The 16,707-nt window shown below is 36.3% G+C and overlaps 1 protein-coding gene across 1 annotated transcript in view; it reads right to left on the bottom strand.

Annotated features, from left to right (window-relative positions):
- NRG3 (neuregulin 3) overlaps nt 1–16,707 on the bottom strand; it is a gene marked incomplete at both ends in the record, with an annotated part of 401,478 nt that overhangs the window by 97,374 nt on the left and 287,397 nt on the right. The window contains one exon of the mRNA XM_082052925.1: nt 5,041–5,114. Coding sequence (XP_081909051.1) covers nt 5,041–5,114 — 74 coding nt within the window. The remainder of the gene's footprint in view (nt 1–5,040; nt 5,115–16,707) is intronic.

The raw sequence follows: 16,707 nt of genomic DNA, 5'->3' as shown, positions 1-16,707 counted from the left end.
CAATCATTCAGTAAGACTCTCAACAGTTCCAATGATTTTATTTATTAAAATTATTGGAAAATCTATTCTATAGATGTTTCACATATGTGATGTGCTTCTTCCTCTATTTAATAACAATCCCCTTACAAACTACCTTTGTGGTGTCCAGTGCAGTTTGCAAAAACTTTAAAGCCAGATCTGCTGAAAGCAGGAGGCTGAACTTCGCAAGTTCTTTAGAGAAGTCCAGACTTCTTTTCAACCTAAATTATCCTATGATCTCACAAATACAAAACTGGACAGTTTTGGAGACGGAGGTGAAGTGTGGGTCTTAAGGCTTTGAATACATTTCTAGAAAAACTTTTTTTCATTTTTAAACTATCTGGAGTTGTTTTATTTATTTACAGCCCCAGTCTTCCTGGAAAGGGATTTTGATCCTTTGCTAAATAAAGAGGTGATCTAAGAATGAGTAACTGTAGATTCCAGACATGACACTTGCAGGTTTCTCTTTGATGAGATTCCAAAAGAAACATGATAAGTGCTGTGCTGTCACAGGTTTAAGTATTGTAAGACCACAAGCTGTAGCTAGGTCTAAAGAATAAGACTTTAACATTTGCAAAAAAATAGCTTAACAGACCAAAAGGGTAACATGGTGGAAACTGACAGAAAAATATATCAACCAAGAATCAAAGTATGCATTTTAACAAAGAATATAATTGGCAATTATATTCTTTTGACTGTGCATAATTTTTGTGTGTGGAAGCTGAAAAGACTTGAAACACTCAGAAGCAGGATGATAAACAAAACTTACTTCTAGTGGCTAGTTCATGCTGATTGTAAGTGGTTTACAGATGAAGTCTGATCGGCTTACAGAAGGAATTACGTGATGGGGCTGACTGCAACAGCAGGAGCATGGCCTAATGACCTATAAGCTTTCCACCGTATTTTTCATCTTTTAGAAAATAATGCATTTGTTTTGAAAAAGGAAGGGAAAACAATCCCAATATTTGAAAGGGTATTCCTCTTCACTTAAGCTTCTGAGGTCAAACGGGACAGTTTGACTGTTAATATGAAAAATATAAAATTAATACTGTACACCCTAAAACTGAAATACACTTTTTGTGTAGGAAAGTAGCTTTCAATACTAAGTTAAGAACAAAATAGTTGAAGGTGGATTTCAACAATTTGGTGAAAAAGGGGTAATGTGAAAAAACCATTCTCAATGCCTTGTTCAGCACTTTGAAATATCTGCACAAAAAAAGTTGAAGATTCAAAGATTATGCTTTGCCTCAGTGTAAAAACTGGCCAAAAGACATATCCACAGCCTACATACAACTTACCCTTCAAGACTCTTTGGGCCAGGCATGTCTACTCCAGAACACTAGAAAGGATAGTACATGAGTACATTCTTATGATTTATGTTGTATATAAGTTCTCAATCCTGTAGATACACACAGGGCTACACAGGCCTGAAAAATTACTTGTACATAAAGTTATATTAAAGCTGTATTTATAATGTTGAAAATGTAAGTGTTCTATCATTGCTATGAAGAGCATTTATAGAGAAATTGACCTAGATGGAGAAAGCTGAAGCGGTGTTTCAAATGTACTCCTATCCTTACCTTCCAGCATGCAACTGCTATTTCTTTTCTCTTTATTCTATTAGTATTAATATTTCCTCCACAGATGAAGGGGACTGTGACTGTGTGAGAGTTCAGGGACTTGCACTGCCGAGTATTAGCAGGGCCAACAGATTCTCCCATATTCCAAGATCAATAAACAACTTCTCAAACTACTTATCTTTGAGTTGGTTTGTTTTGTGCCTTTTCATTTTTTTTTTTTTTTTAAACTTCTTTCATTTATATCCAGAAAACCTGGTTAAGAATGGAGAAATTAAGGGAAGGGGAAGCTGTTAACAACTACGATGCTTGAAAGTCCAATAAAAGGGCCTGTGTTTAGAGTGCTTTGACATTGTTCTATGTGTGTCCTACATATGTTTTCTTATGAATTTGATTCTAACTTTAAGCTGAAGGAAGGTAGCACAAGGCAGATCTGACTGCAAGAAGCCATGGATGCCATTTCAGGAACTCTGAAACACCATAAGGTAGTTTCAACAGGTTTCCTGAAAACAGAATCTTAAATATCTTAACCATTTAGTTTAATTAAACTACATCTACATGACTTAACATACATTAATCTGTATTAAGTATTACATAATTTGTATTCATATCTGTGATGTAAAGTCAAGACCTGCCTCACATACACCCAAAATGAGGTAAGAAGCTGGGTTTGGCCTGATACTGTTAAAAATAATGCAGAGCCGTAACACATTATTTGTCACTATGCAACCTCAGATAATAGCCATGCTGAACAAGCTTGGTTTGGTTTACAGGGCTATTAAGAAAACCCAATCAAACAAAAAACCCCAAGCAAACATACAAAAACACACACACACAAAATCCCAAACCAAAACAACAAAAAAAAGCCCCTCAAACAAAAACAAACAAAAAAAATCCTCTTTTGTGCATAAATAACTAACAATGTTAAGACAATATTGTTGCTCTTTTACAAGTGACAGTGATTCAGATTCACTTCCTATTCAATGACAAGTGAAAGTTCTCAAAATGTAACCTGCACTATCACAGACAAGGTAAGATTAAAAATGTATTGTTTCACATACACAAACTTCAAATCAGCTGAAAACTGGTTACAGATCCATCAGTGTCAGTTCTGAATACATTTGCTATCAAGAAGGCTAAGCAATCCCACAAAACTCAAATGAGCTGGACTTGCTTATAAAGCTTGACTGACACCAGCCAGTGCTGGCTAAGTGCAGTCCAGACACAAGACCACTCATCTCAGTGTTCAACTTTTGGAAATTAAGCCTTGCATTTTGAAAAAAAATCACTTATTTCTGAAGCCACCTCAAAATTCAACCCTTAGTGTCCTTCAGCAGTTCTCTTCCTAATCCAAACATGCATTCAACCACAAAACTAAGATTTTGCAAAGTAACACCAGAGACTTCAGAGATTATCATATTGCATTTGACCACTGTGTCAAATACTTTTTACACTACTCAGATTATGCAAAGAACAAATATTCCTGCTGCTGAGTGCTAATTATTAGCATGGTATTTGTTTTTTCCTCTTCAGAATGAAGATAAATACATACTGATTTAACTCCTGAGCAAAATGTTCCTGTTGCCACTGTCCAGCTGCAACAGAAAATTTTTAATATCTCCCTTTCAGGTGAGGTATACTTAGAACGTGTGCATATGCATGTACATACACAGAGATATATCACACTATGCCAACACACAGAAATGTACCTGGACAGAAGCTTCTACTCTTTTGAATACGGATGACGGTCAAATGTAAGTTAAATTTCAAAACAGACTAGGAAAGTACTTAACTCCCACATTAACCTTCTTTATTTATATTGGAAGAGGGGCCCTTCTTTGGCCAAAGGTGTGTCCAGTGGATCTATGCCAACATCAAGCCAAGGTGCCCTGCTCTTACATACTCCGAATAACAAAATTTTGAAAGAAAGCCTCAATAAGGTGAAATAAAACTGTCTTTGTAGTCATAAGGTGTAAAAAGGACATTTTGGTTTACTGAGCAAGATCAGGTGGTTGAACAATATTACAGAAACAATGCAGTCAGAACTCAAGCAGGGTATTTCCCAAGAGAAACAAATCTGTGCAACCAACACAATCCTGCAAAGAAACAATAATATTGTCTGCAGTATGTAAACACTGTAGGACTTTTAGTCTTGTTAGATGCAGCTTAATAACTGAGTCTTTTCTGAGCTTCGTATTGTAGTTCTAGGAATTTCATCTCTACTCCTGAGAAAGTAGAGTCCCTTGTTAAAAACAAATCAGATAGGTACCACCCTGTCCTGCTGTTGATTGTCCTTTCCCCCACTTTTAGGGTATAAAGTATCTTTTTCCTTGAAATATACACAACTTTTTGTTGACACATGCACATACAACTTGCCATAGATAAAATCTCCCAGTTCCTTATAGGCTCTGCACCATTAAAGGTCAAGCAAAAGGAAACACTAAACAAAACACAAAGCAATTTCTCATGGGAGCTGTATAACATAACAAACTACAAAACAACAGGTGTGTTTGGCAACAGGTTTTCACATGGAAAAGCACAAGAACATAAACAGAAATCACAAAAAAAAAGACAGAAGAACAAGCATTATTCTTCAAAAAACACAAACAAAACAAATCAAATTTTAAAGAGCACCCAAACCCAGAAGACTTAACATGCTACACTTTCCAGGTATAAGAATAAAAACGAGAGATTAGATATGACCCTTTGTTTTATGTCATTTCATTTAAAAACTTAAGATAAACAACATTAATTAGTAAATGGATTCACTTCCAAGAAATTAATCTTGGATAGTGTTTTGGACATAGTTGTATTATTCAACAAGATATAAAAAGTGCAGTAGTGGAGTAGAAGAACATACATGGAGATGGTACTCTGGCATATACTGAACAGTGTAATAGAAAGTTACTCTGACTCCACATTACTACCTGAAAGTACACTTCAATCTGCAAGTATAGAGCAATTGCACTTGCAGAAGTGACAAAAACATTAAAAAAAAAAAAAAAAAAAAGAGTTTTGTATAAACTGACATCACATATTTCCAAGGAGATTATAATCTCTGCAGTCACAGGCAATATGAATTTATGTTCTTTTGAAGGAACCACTTTGCATCCTATACTTGGTTTCCTTTTGGATGATGTAATTTTATTTGTTCGTGAGTCAAAAGTAGAGAAGCATGAATATTTTGGCTTTAAGCAGGGAGAGTATTACTCCAAATCATAAGGCAGCAACTCCTCTGCCGGGCTGCCCTGCTGCAGCAGCAGCAGTTTTATATGAACAGAGACTGGAGGATGCGCTTTTATCCTGCCGACAAAAGCAACACTTTTCTCTGCACGCAACTGCAGTGCCCCGTAATATGCTTTCTGACAATAGGCAAAGGGTCATCTCGCACAGCAAGAATAGCCTCCAGCATGGATTAAAAATATAAGAAAAATATTTGACGTACTTGGATCTGACAAGATTGAGTCGGTTTTCGGCAAAAATTGGTCACAGCGGACTCCTTGGTAGCCCTCTTTGCACCTGAGAAAAAGGGGATAAATGACAAACATACGCATGCGGTAGTAAAAGGTTAATTTCAAGGCAGCAAAATCAACTGAAATTCTCCCTGCCAGCACTGTAAGGGACTTGCATATTTACAGTTATTTCAACTATTAAGAAAGCAAGGTTATTACTGAAACACAATGGCAGCATTAAAATCATATGTATTTCAAAAGATTTCTGTCAAAACTTTTTGATTATTTTAAAAACTAAGAAAAGAAATATCATCTAAGCATAAACCTTCTTTTAAATATAAATTCAGTGAAACAATCAAAGAAAAGTCCTCTATAAAATAGACATATTTATAATAAAATATACTTATTAAGTAACACAAAGTGTTCTAAAGCTTCTGTACTGTACAAACCATCAGATTAACAACTTGTTTATCTTTGGCTGCTTGAATAAGCAGGAAACACTTTTCTTAAATTCTTTCATTCATTTTAAGACTAGTTTCTACTATGCTTAAAAGATAACGTGTTTATGCATAATAGACAACATCAGACATTGTTTGCAAGTGGACAGTCTTAGATGTCTGTAGGATTAGATTTTAAAGCACATAAACCAGAATACCCTCCTGCGTTAAAAAAAATACCCTGGCTTTCACTGAGACTCTAATTATATTATTTATCGTGAAACCTTGCTTTGAAAAAATCCATTTACTGCATTTGGACTGTTCTCAGAAGTCTCTCTCATTTCAACTAAGTGTATCAGAATCAGACCTTTAATTATTTATTTGCCAAGCAGTTTTTCAGAGAAAAGTGATGGACACTTTAATTATAAATGATAGCAACAGGGCCTCCTTATCTCCCAAAGCTCTTGCACATCATATAAACAATATGCTCAAATCAGCATCACAATCTTCGTTAGGACTGACAACTGCAGCTTGAATGATGTGATTATGTCAGGAGCAGAAGTCATCTGCTCCCTCACAATGTTTCTACTCAGGTGTCCTCTAGAAGTTGCCTTTTAAAATACTTTTGGTTTAATAAATTAATGCTTCAGTGAGAAGTGCATCTCACCAGCATTGATTCAGGGTTTAGTTAGCACATTTGTGAGCAAATATGTAAATTATAACATTTCCCATCAGAACAAAAAAAATTAGTAAAAACCCACAGCAAGAAAAAGTTTTTTAAAAGCACATAGAGATATTCTTTCCAAACCTCCCTTTTGGCCTTTCTCCCTGATGGATACTGAGTGTTTCTTCGAAGGTCAGCTTCTTACCAGTACTCACCTATCTATAAAATGACTGACTGGGATAAACTGAATTCAGATCCAATTGCAGTGGTCACAAGTTATCAGTCAAGGGGCAAAAAATCTTCAGGTTTTTTTTTGTTTGTGGGTTTGTTTGTTTGTTTTTAATACAGAATATTCAGTTAAAATTTTCCATTAGAGACCTAAAACTCTCCACTAAACTGCTGGTCTGCAAGACATAAACGAGGTCATCACATAGCCTAATTCCACAAATGAAAACTTCTTGCTATGTGTGAAGATTGAGAGTCATAGAGTGGAAGAGCTGTACCGAATGCTCATGAGCATGTGTGAACATCCATCAGCCAGGAGCAGGCAGAGCGATGCTACAGGTATTACATTTTAGCAGTTGCAAAACCAGCTGTAAAGTTGGTGGCCTCAAAAACAGTCTCATGGGAGATCCCTGTAACTGGTAAAGTATCACCCTAGTACAAGACCATGCGTTTCATGTTTTTTTATGTCTTTCTCTTCTTGACTTTGGGGAATGGACTAGAACAGAATATATCACAGAATATATCACAGAGTCACTTCGATTTACAATTTCTCCCTTGTAAAACTTGGTGTCCCTGGTACTGGACTGAATTGCATGCTGCCACAGCTACGCTATGAAGTCTGGAGATAACGATGGGAATGGATTTCTTCTCTTAAAATGTATTGGCTGCCATATCAAACCATTATTTTTATTCTGACTTTATCATACATATAAGTGCTGCTTTTCTCCATCACTGTGAAACTGGAACATACAGTAATCAGCTGATTGAGTGACCTGGATGAGTCTAAAGTAACATTTTCACTTACTAGAACACTTCGATGAACATGCCACAAGAGGCATTTATTTTTCTTCCTTTCAAAATTTAGTATAGAGATAGCTGATATATCAAAAAATATATATAATGTTTTAATGCAATAACATAGTCCTACACTAAGATAACAACTACTATGGCCACACATAAATTGTTTTTTAAATTGTATTATTTTTCACCAAAGATAAAAAATAAGTCTTCTAGTTTCATTAACAATGATTTTTGAAATCCAGTAGGCACCAAATATTAACAATAACAGACCTGACGATATCAGACCTAAGTTCAAACCTTTGTAGTTAAGTCAGGTGAAATTGATATCTTGTAGAATATATATTTGACAGTTACAATGTTACAATATGATAAAACCTGATCATGGTGAGGCATCCTGTCTTTGCTAAAGTATCTGTCACCCGGCCTAAATGGACAGATCTGATAGTCGTGCCCACAATACCTGACATGCACACAGGCTGCTAATTGGCATCATACTTCTAAAGAAAATAAAACAAAAAAAACCCAACAAGTAACTTGACACAAAATCCTATTAAAATAGTATTGTTATGTCACATACAGAAGTTCAGGGAAGTCCAACTGAGGTCATTTAATATTGCCATATGTGGTGTGAATGATCACATTTATATTTATAGATGTATTGAAAAAAAATCCTGTGAGTAATCAAGGAAAACTTGAGAAATGGTTTGATGCAGCCAACTATTTCAAAAATGATCACGATTATATGACAAGCAAATGTTTATTAGGTATGCCTAAAAAAAAAAAAAAAGAAAAAATAAAAAGAAAATGAAACTAGGAGAAGATATTGCTTGCAGTGAACTGAAAGCTCTCATCTATATGTGGGATCCCCTGCAGCAAAGGGTGGAAAGGATGGTCTGAGCTCCATTCAACACCAGAAATCACGGCTGTGCTGAAGCACTGCACTGAACGGGCAAGCTCAGGCACACGCTTCGGTGCAGACCATGGTGGAAGGCTCTATAAATAGTGTAAATTACAGCCTCCTTGCGAAGTTAATATGAAAACAGAATTCTCTATTTTGCATTCAGATTTTCACCAAAATAACTGTATCTGTCTAAGCTCTAGACCAAAAATATCATCAAGACTGTATGAATGGAATGATTTAAATCCTTATCAAATGCTATGAAAACAGAATCACAGGTAAAGCTAATCCACAGCTAAAATGCTTGTAAACAGTACAACTTTAAATGGCATATGCTGAATTCAACTAAAATTATATTATCATGTGTTTTTCGCATCTTTCAATGATGATGTACATTCTCTAGATAGTATTTTTTAAGGTCAAAGACAAACTGTGTTTTGCATTGCACTTCCCTCAGTCACTCACAACACCCTTTGTGTGAAAATACAGACACTGAAACACATTTCTCATTCTTGCTGAGAAATTTTTCCTCTTTATACTTGAGAATATTTTCACTTAAGTATTAAAAAGTAAGCAGAGTATATTTACTCAAGCCTTTTGTCCCCATTGTCAATATTAAATAGTATGAATAGTTGTATATTCTAGTCAAAGAGACCACAGACACTTTCTGTGGACATTTCTCAGAACTGTGGTTTGGGTATTCAAATCTTGCAGAGCCAAGGGAGATTTCAAATAGATGTTTGCATTGCATGTAGGAATAACACAGCACCCCAAATCCCTAGATTTCAGATGGGACACACTAGTAACAAGTAAAGTGAATGGGGTGAAGGGGTAGCAAATTGCATGCTAAACGAAGCTCAAGAATAAAATATATCTAAAGCCAGCAGGAGAACGGGAAGATATTACAAAGAACCTAATTAGAAGAGTTAGGGAAGGACATATAAAGTTTATGTCCAAGAAGTCACCATCAGAGTTTACATTTTCCTCAAATACTTTCATGTAGTGCTCCATATCCTTATTAAACTGAAGTATTCTCGTTCTCAAGGCATAGTAATGAACAGAAGGCAGGAGAGAGAGTGAGACCAGCCAAGTGCAAAGACAATAATGATGATAGTGCTGATAATGATGATAGATCTTTTTCCTCCTTCCCTATGATACTGCTCATCTATTTGAAATGGGAAGAATTATTTTTTTTTTTTCCTAAGTGTGGTTTTCACATTGTTTTTGACCATGTGAAGAAGAATGCATAAAATAGTTTCTCTGCACAAGGTCCAGAATTTGGCAACCACAAGATACATGAGTTTCTCTGAAATGGAAATTTTGAAAATAACATTTGGAAACTCAGTGACAGGCTACTCCAGAAGACAAAGCTGTAATACTGTACATCAGGAGAGTAAGCATATTCTAGGCCAAAAGCGTTTTGTGACATTTAACAGAAATGCCTTAATGGCGCAGTGTCCAAAAGATGAACTTCTATAAACCTAGCTGCATAAACAGGAGTAATCCAATTTGAAAGATGGAATTAATCGGACCTATGAAAAATGAAAGTTAATTTTTGCAGTGTATCCAGACCAACGTTTCCTCCTACTTGTAAAAGCTACAAAATTATAATCTCAAAACCACTATTAATTAGAATGATCCATCTCATAATTTCACTGGATCAGTTACAAATCATTTTCTCATGACACCACTACAGCTGTTGTACTGAGGATCAGATGTCGATAAGAGTACATACTGCATACCTTATTTAATCTCTAAGAGATGAATCAGAGATCATGATACAGAAATATTCCAATGTTCCATACATTTTGATCAAGTGTTTATTTTCACACAGAGAATGCAATACACTTTTATCCTGGGTTAGAGAGACGGTTATGCAATAAAGATACAGTAGCAAGCCGTGATCCTGTATATGCCGTTGGGTTGTCCCACAATCTAACCTGAAATATGTCATAAACAATGAAAAATAATTTCTCTGCTCTGCAAGTAAGACAAATATAGACATCTGTGCCTGTAACTAGAATGACCTTAACTGGAACAAATTGAAATTTATTATTGTGACTGTTATTTGGTGAACATTTTATTCACAAGGGAAGAAAAAAGTAATCTTGACAAGACATCCTGTCTGACCCTCACAGTTATTTAACACATGCAGCATGCCACCATAAGCAAAAACCAGGCTTCCTAGATGCAACAGATTAGACCACTGCATCACAACTGAGAGCATTTTTCAGTGGATAGCATGCTCAAAGCCAGGCAGAAAATGAACCCTTCATAAAAAAAAAAACAAAACACAATAGTTTGCTGGTCAGGCAGTCACTTGGGAAGTAAGAGATTCATATTCAGATTTGGTGCAAAAACAAAGCATAAAACACTTGAACCCAGGTCTTCTATATTGCAGGAATGTCCCCGATCGCATGACTGTTATCTATTCTAGGAAGGGCTGCTCTTGGATTGTTCTTGAAGGAAAAAAAAAAAAAAAAAAAGAAAAAGCTGGTCATTGTTTACACCTAACAGAGTTTGTAACAAGATACAAACCAGAATGAGTATTTTAATAAAAAATGAACTAATGGAGATTTTTCCAGAAATTGCAGGACTCAGGAGACAAGGCATATATCAAGCAGTGCTGGCAGAGGTGACATTTTTCTCTTTGCGAATCTGTTTCTGTAGTTTCACAATGGAAAGACTTTTCCAGGTTGAGATGACTTTTTCCAATATTGTTTCATAATAGGATCATGCAACAATTTATAAGCAATTTGTTAAAAAAAAAAAAAGCTTTTCTTAATTGAGAGTGACTGTGGGTGTTGGACCTTTGTTGTGTGTGATCCACTTATCATAAGTGTGTGGGGCTGGGGACACCGACAGGAAGAAGAGCAGGAGGAGAGGTGACAACCCTAAGACAAAACCATTTAGAAAAGCCTACCACAGCAACAGGGAAAATTGCCTGCATTAATTCCTCCCTTGGTCTATTTAACACTCTAACATATAGTGGAGTGCCTCAGGGGTCAGTACTGGGGCCAATATTATTCAATATATTCATTAACGATTTAGACGAGGGAATAGAGTGCACTATCAGCAAGTTTGCTGATGACACTAAGCTGGGAGGAGTGGCTGACACGCCAGAAGGCTGTGCTGCCATCCAGCGAGACCCGGACAAGCTGGAGAGTTGGGCGGGGAATAACCTAATGAAATTTAACAAGGGAAAGTGTAGAGTCCTGCATCTGGGCGGGAACAACCCCAGGTTCCAGTATAGGCTGGGGAATGACCTATTAGAAAGCAGTGTAGGGGAAAGGGACCTGGGGGTCCTGGTGGACAATAGGATGACCATGAGCCAGCACTGTGCCCTTGTGGCCGGAAAGGCCAATGGCATCCTGGGGTGTATTAGAAGGGGGGTGGTTAGTAGATCGAGAGAGGTTCTCTTTCCCCTCTACTCTGCCCTGGTGAGACCCCATCTGGAGTATTATGTCCAGTTCTGGGCCCCTCAGTTCAAGAAGGACAGGGAACTGCTGGAGAGAGTCCAGCGCAGGGCAACCAAGATGATTAAGGGAGTGGAGCATCTCCCTTATGAAGAAAGGCTGAGGGAGCTGGGTCTCTTTAGTTTAGAGAAGAGGAGACTAAGGGGGGGACCTTATTAATGTCTATGAGTATATAAAAGGTGAGTGCCATGAGTATGGAGCCAGGCTCTTCTCAGTGGCAAACAATGATAGGACAAGGGGTAATGGGATCAAGCTGGAACACAAGAGGTTCCACTTAAATTTGAGAAGAAACTTCTTCTCAGTGAGGGTGATGGAGCACTGCAACAGGTTGCCCAGGGGGGTTGTGGAGTCTCCTTCTCTGGAGACATTCAAAACCTCCCTGGACATGTTCCTGTGTGACCTCATCTAGGCGTTCCTGCTCTGGCAGGGGAATTGGACTAGATGATCTTCTGAGGTCACTTCCAATCCCAAACATACTGTGATATATAATTGAATAAAGCTCAAATTCTTCTTGAAATGAAACATCCAACTTTAAAGCTAGATGAAAATAATGCTGTTTGTCCTCAATTATTTCCATGAGTGGTATAGCACATCGACCTCATTGCACTCCAACCTATTACAGAGAATCAGTTTTTAAAATATGCTTCTCACTGCCAGGCTCTGTCCTTCCTTGTCCAAAGATGACAAACCGTAGCTCTTTCATGATCAGACTTTTAAAATGCACTGGTAAGATCCATTCATATGGGTTTACTATCTAACACAGCCTTCAGCTCTTGATTGTGGTAATTTTATTAAAACCCATAATGCAATCATTTAAGTCATATATGACCACAAAAATCCAGTAGCCTCTACTGCCTTATACCACTATAACAAAGCAATTTCACTAGCCAAACCATCTAGTTACCCAGTATTTACAGGCACATCAGTATGGAAATCAGAAAAAGCAAACATGAATTTTTGACTGTCCTTAGTAACCTCAAATGCAAACAGCCAGAGGCTTTTAGCACCAAGAAGAAAAAAAATGATACCTTTTCTGCAAAAAAGTGTAAACAGAACCAGTCATTAAAAGGTGTGTTTAGATAGGTGGGTCTTTGAAACATTGTGGATTTATAACTGCAGCAATAAGTGCAGCTCTCTGACCAGCAGACTCTCAGGCACTCCTTGCATAAAGTTCTAGCCCCTATGGTTGATGTTATACACAAAATATAACCTACTAACTAAAACTAAAGTCAATATAAACAAATAAAATAAACTAAATTAAATTAAAATGAAAACATGGCATAAGAACAAAACTGGGGACTCAATAAAGAGTTGGGTAAAGACACAGTATTTCTTGAACACAAACATGAATCGCTTCAGGTGGGAAGGCCAGAACACTTACTCAGGACACTCACTCCGCATTGCCTTTTTTTTTTTTTTTCCTTTTTTCTTTCAGATTTTTGTTTTCCTAAAATAATCTCCACAACAAAGAAGCAACTTACTGTATAAATAAAGCTTCCCAGGGAGGTGTCACGGCCCCCAGCCTGGCAGGATTCAAGAAGAGACTGGACAACACCCTCAGACACATAGTGTGATGTGTGCAGTTGGCATATTCAGGGACAGGAGTTGGACTCGATGATCCTTGCAGGTGTCTTCCAACTCAGGACATTCTATGATTCACATCAGGGTTTGAACATACTTTAGTTATTGAAGACCTTGTAATCTATTATGTGATTGAATTAAGACATATATCTGTCTTTTATTTTTTTAAATAAATAAGGTCGACTACTGTGTAAAAAAATAGTATAAATCTTACAGATGGACAATATAAACCTTAAGAAAAAAATCACTTTTCTGTCAATTTTCTTTTAAAAAGTTGCAGTTGTTAAAAATAAAGAGAACAAGTAACCACAAAGGAAATTATATTGAAGAGGCAGCCAAAGAAGGGTAAGAAAACTTTTTTTCTGTATCATTTGTCCTAGAACCGGGCTAGCTGAAACACAGTAACATCAATAGAGAAATGGAATCAGACTTTTTAGAAATCACACTTATCATTGGTATCATTGATTATAATTTTTCAGGATGTGAATTGTCAGTGCACTTCTCTGAAATAGGGAAGTACTACTCTGCTCTTGGTGCAAATCAGAGACTAAAGGTCACAGATACAAAACCCCAAGTCATTGCCCAGATTTAGATAATACAAGTTTCAACTAATTTGTTGACTCCAGTGTTCCAGGATTCATTAACCTTGAAGAAACTAAATGGAGATATTTTAATAAAATAAGAATTCTCTAAATCCTCTGTAGGAACAATTGAACCAAATGAAGCTTTTAGCATTTAAAAAGGAGTTATGTGGATTTGTCTTAAATGCCTCATCTGAAGTTATGCAGGAACTACTGAATTATCATTCCTCTCCTGATCTGCCTGGTTTTCCTTCTTTGTCTTTCATAAAAGGTAGATAAAAAATGAAATAAAGATTAATAAGAGCTGTTAGTAAAGCCATTCAAGCTGCCCTGACATATGGCAACACCTGAACTAATAATCATTTCCCTCCCCTCAACAACAGACCATCTTTTTTAATTTGAAAGCGTTCCCTTAAAAAAAAAAAAGTTTCATACACTTAATCAATGCATATAGCCCATGTGGAATTGTTAAATAATGGTTGTAGACTACAGTATTCACTTAAAGGTCAGGTTAGGTTTTGTATCCAAATATATATTTATTGTATTATTTATAGTTACTTGGTATCAAATTTATTTGTGGCATATCCACATGCAGATCAACATTTCACACTAATACAGAGACTTCAGGCTTTTCATGGGATAAGAATTATCTTCACCCACTGAGGATAATGAAATCCTTATGAAATTATTTTTCCCTAAGAAATTATAATTCCCATTATATGTATATACATATACACACACACACACACAAGTCTCATACATAACAATTTGAAGTGGCAATTTAAGAATTGGCTGTAATTTAATTTCAACAATCAGATTCAAGATTGAATTTTGTATTTAGCTTTTATTGTAGCAAGCATGTGAAAATTTGAAGAGGGTACAGTTACAAGTCAGTAACAGGTAGCTAGAACACAGTCGGGTTCCAAACCTTAGTGAGTAGTGTATAATCACACATATAGAAGGCACTGGTATCTAGACAGACCTTCTTATGCTCCTTGTTCAGTCAAAGTCAATGTATTTATTTAAATCCAGATACAACAGGTACATGCTTAACTTCAGTGCTGAATAGAGCCTAACTGACATAAGCCTCCATTTCTGGGCTGCTAGTACATCTATTATGTCAAATCTTGTTATGTAGCTCCAAAAAAAAATATCTTTTACTTGTGATTGAGCTAGGATGAATTGGGTGATTTCAAGAGATGACTTCCTCTCCTATCCTCTATACTTCATTCTTCATCATGTATTTTAACAACAAAATTTCTGGTATTACAGTCTTTTGTTTCCCTTTCAGCTGGAGAATGCTCTTCAAGTAATACTGTATTCAGGAACTATCAAACCCAAGCACATTGGGATGACTAGAGAACAGACATCATGACAATCATCCGCCTTGTTCAGTCACCAACAGAAATGAAATCTTCCCCTCTCCTTTCTTAGCTCAATAGCAGAGAGCAGTACTCTATTGTGTTGGAGAAAAATTCAAATCCAATAGCACTGCAACAATGTGCTGCAAAAAACATGGCTAAAAATACAAACACACCACAGACAAAAACTAGGCAGAATCAGTAATCAAAAATAAATAGAGGAGCCAAGGCTGACCAGGATTTACACACCAAAAATCACCTATCTGTAAGAATTCCAAGAACCCTTCTGAAGTATTGCCAAATGTTAACCTCTCGACATATTCCAATGAACAAGGAAGATAAAAGGAGTAAAGAGGCAACACGTCCTTCTGAGATTAAAGAAAGTTTGGAAAAAGTAATCAAGAACATGCACAAGGTCACGCTCACCTTATGCTACAACTTTTAAAATCATGGTCCCAGGAGACTTATCCTTGTTTATACCAATTAGAAAAACATGCTTAGTGTCAGCTCAATTTTTCACAGCTGTGCTCTAGTAAAATCAAATGTTATGAGGTAGACAAGTGATGACTTTTACTCAAAAGTTCATTTGCAGTTCCAATTCCATCTAAATGGTGCTTACAGTACTTTGTGACTCTGTCTAGGTTAGACAGCACTGGATAGGCAACACAATCTTTTCATGATATAAGTTTTGATCATTAAAAAAATCATAATACTCCAAATCAAGTAAAATATCAATATCTGAAAAAATCTTTGACAAGACAAAATTATGAATAAGCTTAATCATTTTTTTCATTTAAGAATTTTTTAAATGTTTAGCTTTTGTTAATTTATATTAGTCCTGCAATCAAGAAGCCTACAGTCTATGCTGCATAAACTGAGTCCTGAGTGCTAATATTAACTCCAAGACCTGCAAATGCTAGATTAAATCCAGTAGAGACATGCAAAAGTTTAACAGGACCTTCCAGAAGTAACCCTGGAAGTGACTGCACTCCAGAACTGCAATTCCTATGTTTGCTTTTGCTTTTTGAAGGAAGATTTTAGCTCTGACATGTACCAGGAGCAAGTTGCCACGGCATGTTCATTCTAGTGATTCAGTGCAAGTTCATCTCATATATCCATACCAAATCAACTTATCTGTGGTAGCATTTTGACCAGGCCCAAGCATGGCACAGTGCAATAATACTGCACTTACCCTGGTGCTTTATAGGAAAATCAACAAAGACTTTCTTAGTGTATGTTGCACCATTAAAAAATAATCATCTTAATAAAATCCCTCCTCCTTAACAATAAATATCCATCACTAAACCACAAAAACATTAGAAAATGTCTTTGAATACCATCTAGTAAATAATATGTTTAACCAACTACCTGAGCAATATTTCTCTGCTGTTTTAGATTTAACCATATAGAAAAACTGAAAACCTTTGATTAAGTTTTTCCACAATATACCTCTCCTCTGTGATAAATGATTTACTAAGGATGAGAAATGAATGTAATCTTTCATTATGTACAGCATTCATCAGGTACGAGAAAGCTTTTGAATAAATGGAAAGTGATTTCATACCATATTCAAAGCCTCATGCAGCTAGGGCACAGATGAAAACCACATTCAATTCTTGAAAAAAAAAACAAAAAA

Source organism: Streptopelia decaocto (assembly GCF_964273445.1).
Source record: "Streptopelia decaocto genome assembly, chromosome: 5".
Taxonomy (NCBI): domain Eukaryota; kingdom Metazoa; phylum Chordata; class Aves; order Columbiformes; family Columbidae; genus Streptopelia; species Streptopelia decaocto.
The sequence above is the reverse complement of the archived record's forward strand: the minus strand, read 5'-3'. Positions and strand labels throughout refer to the sequence as shown.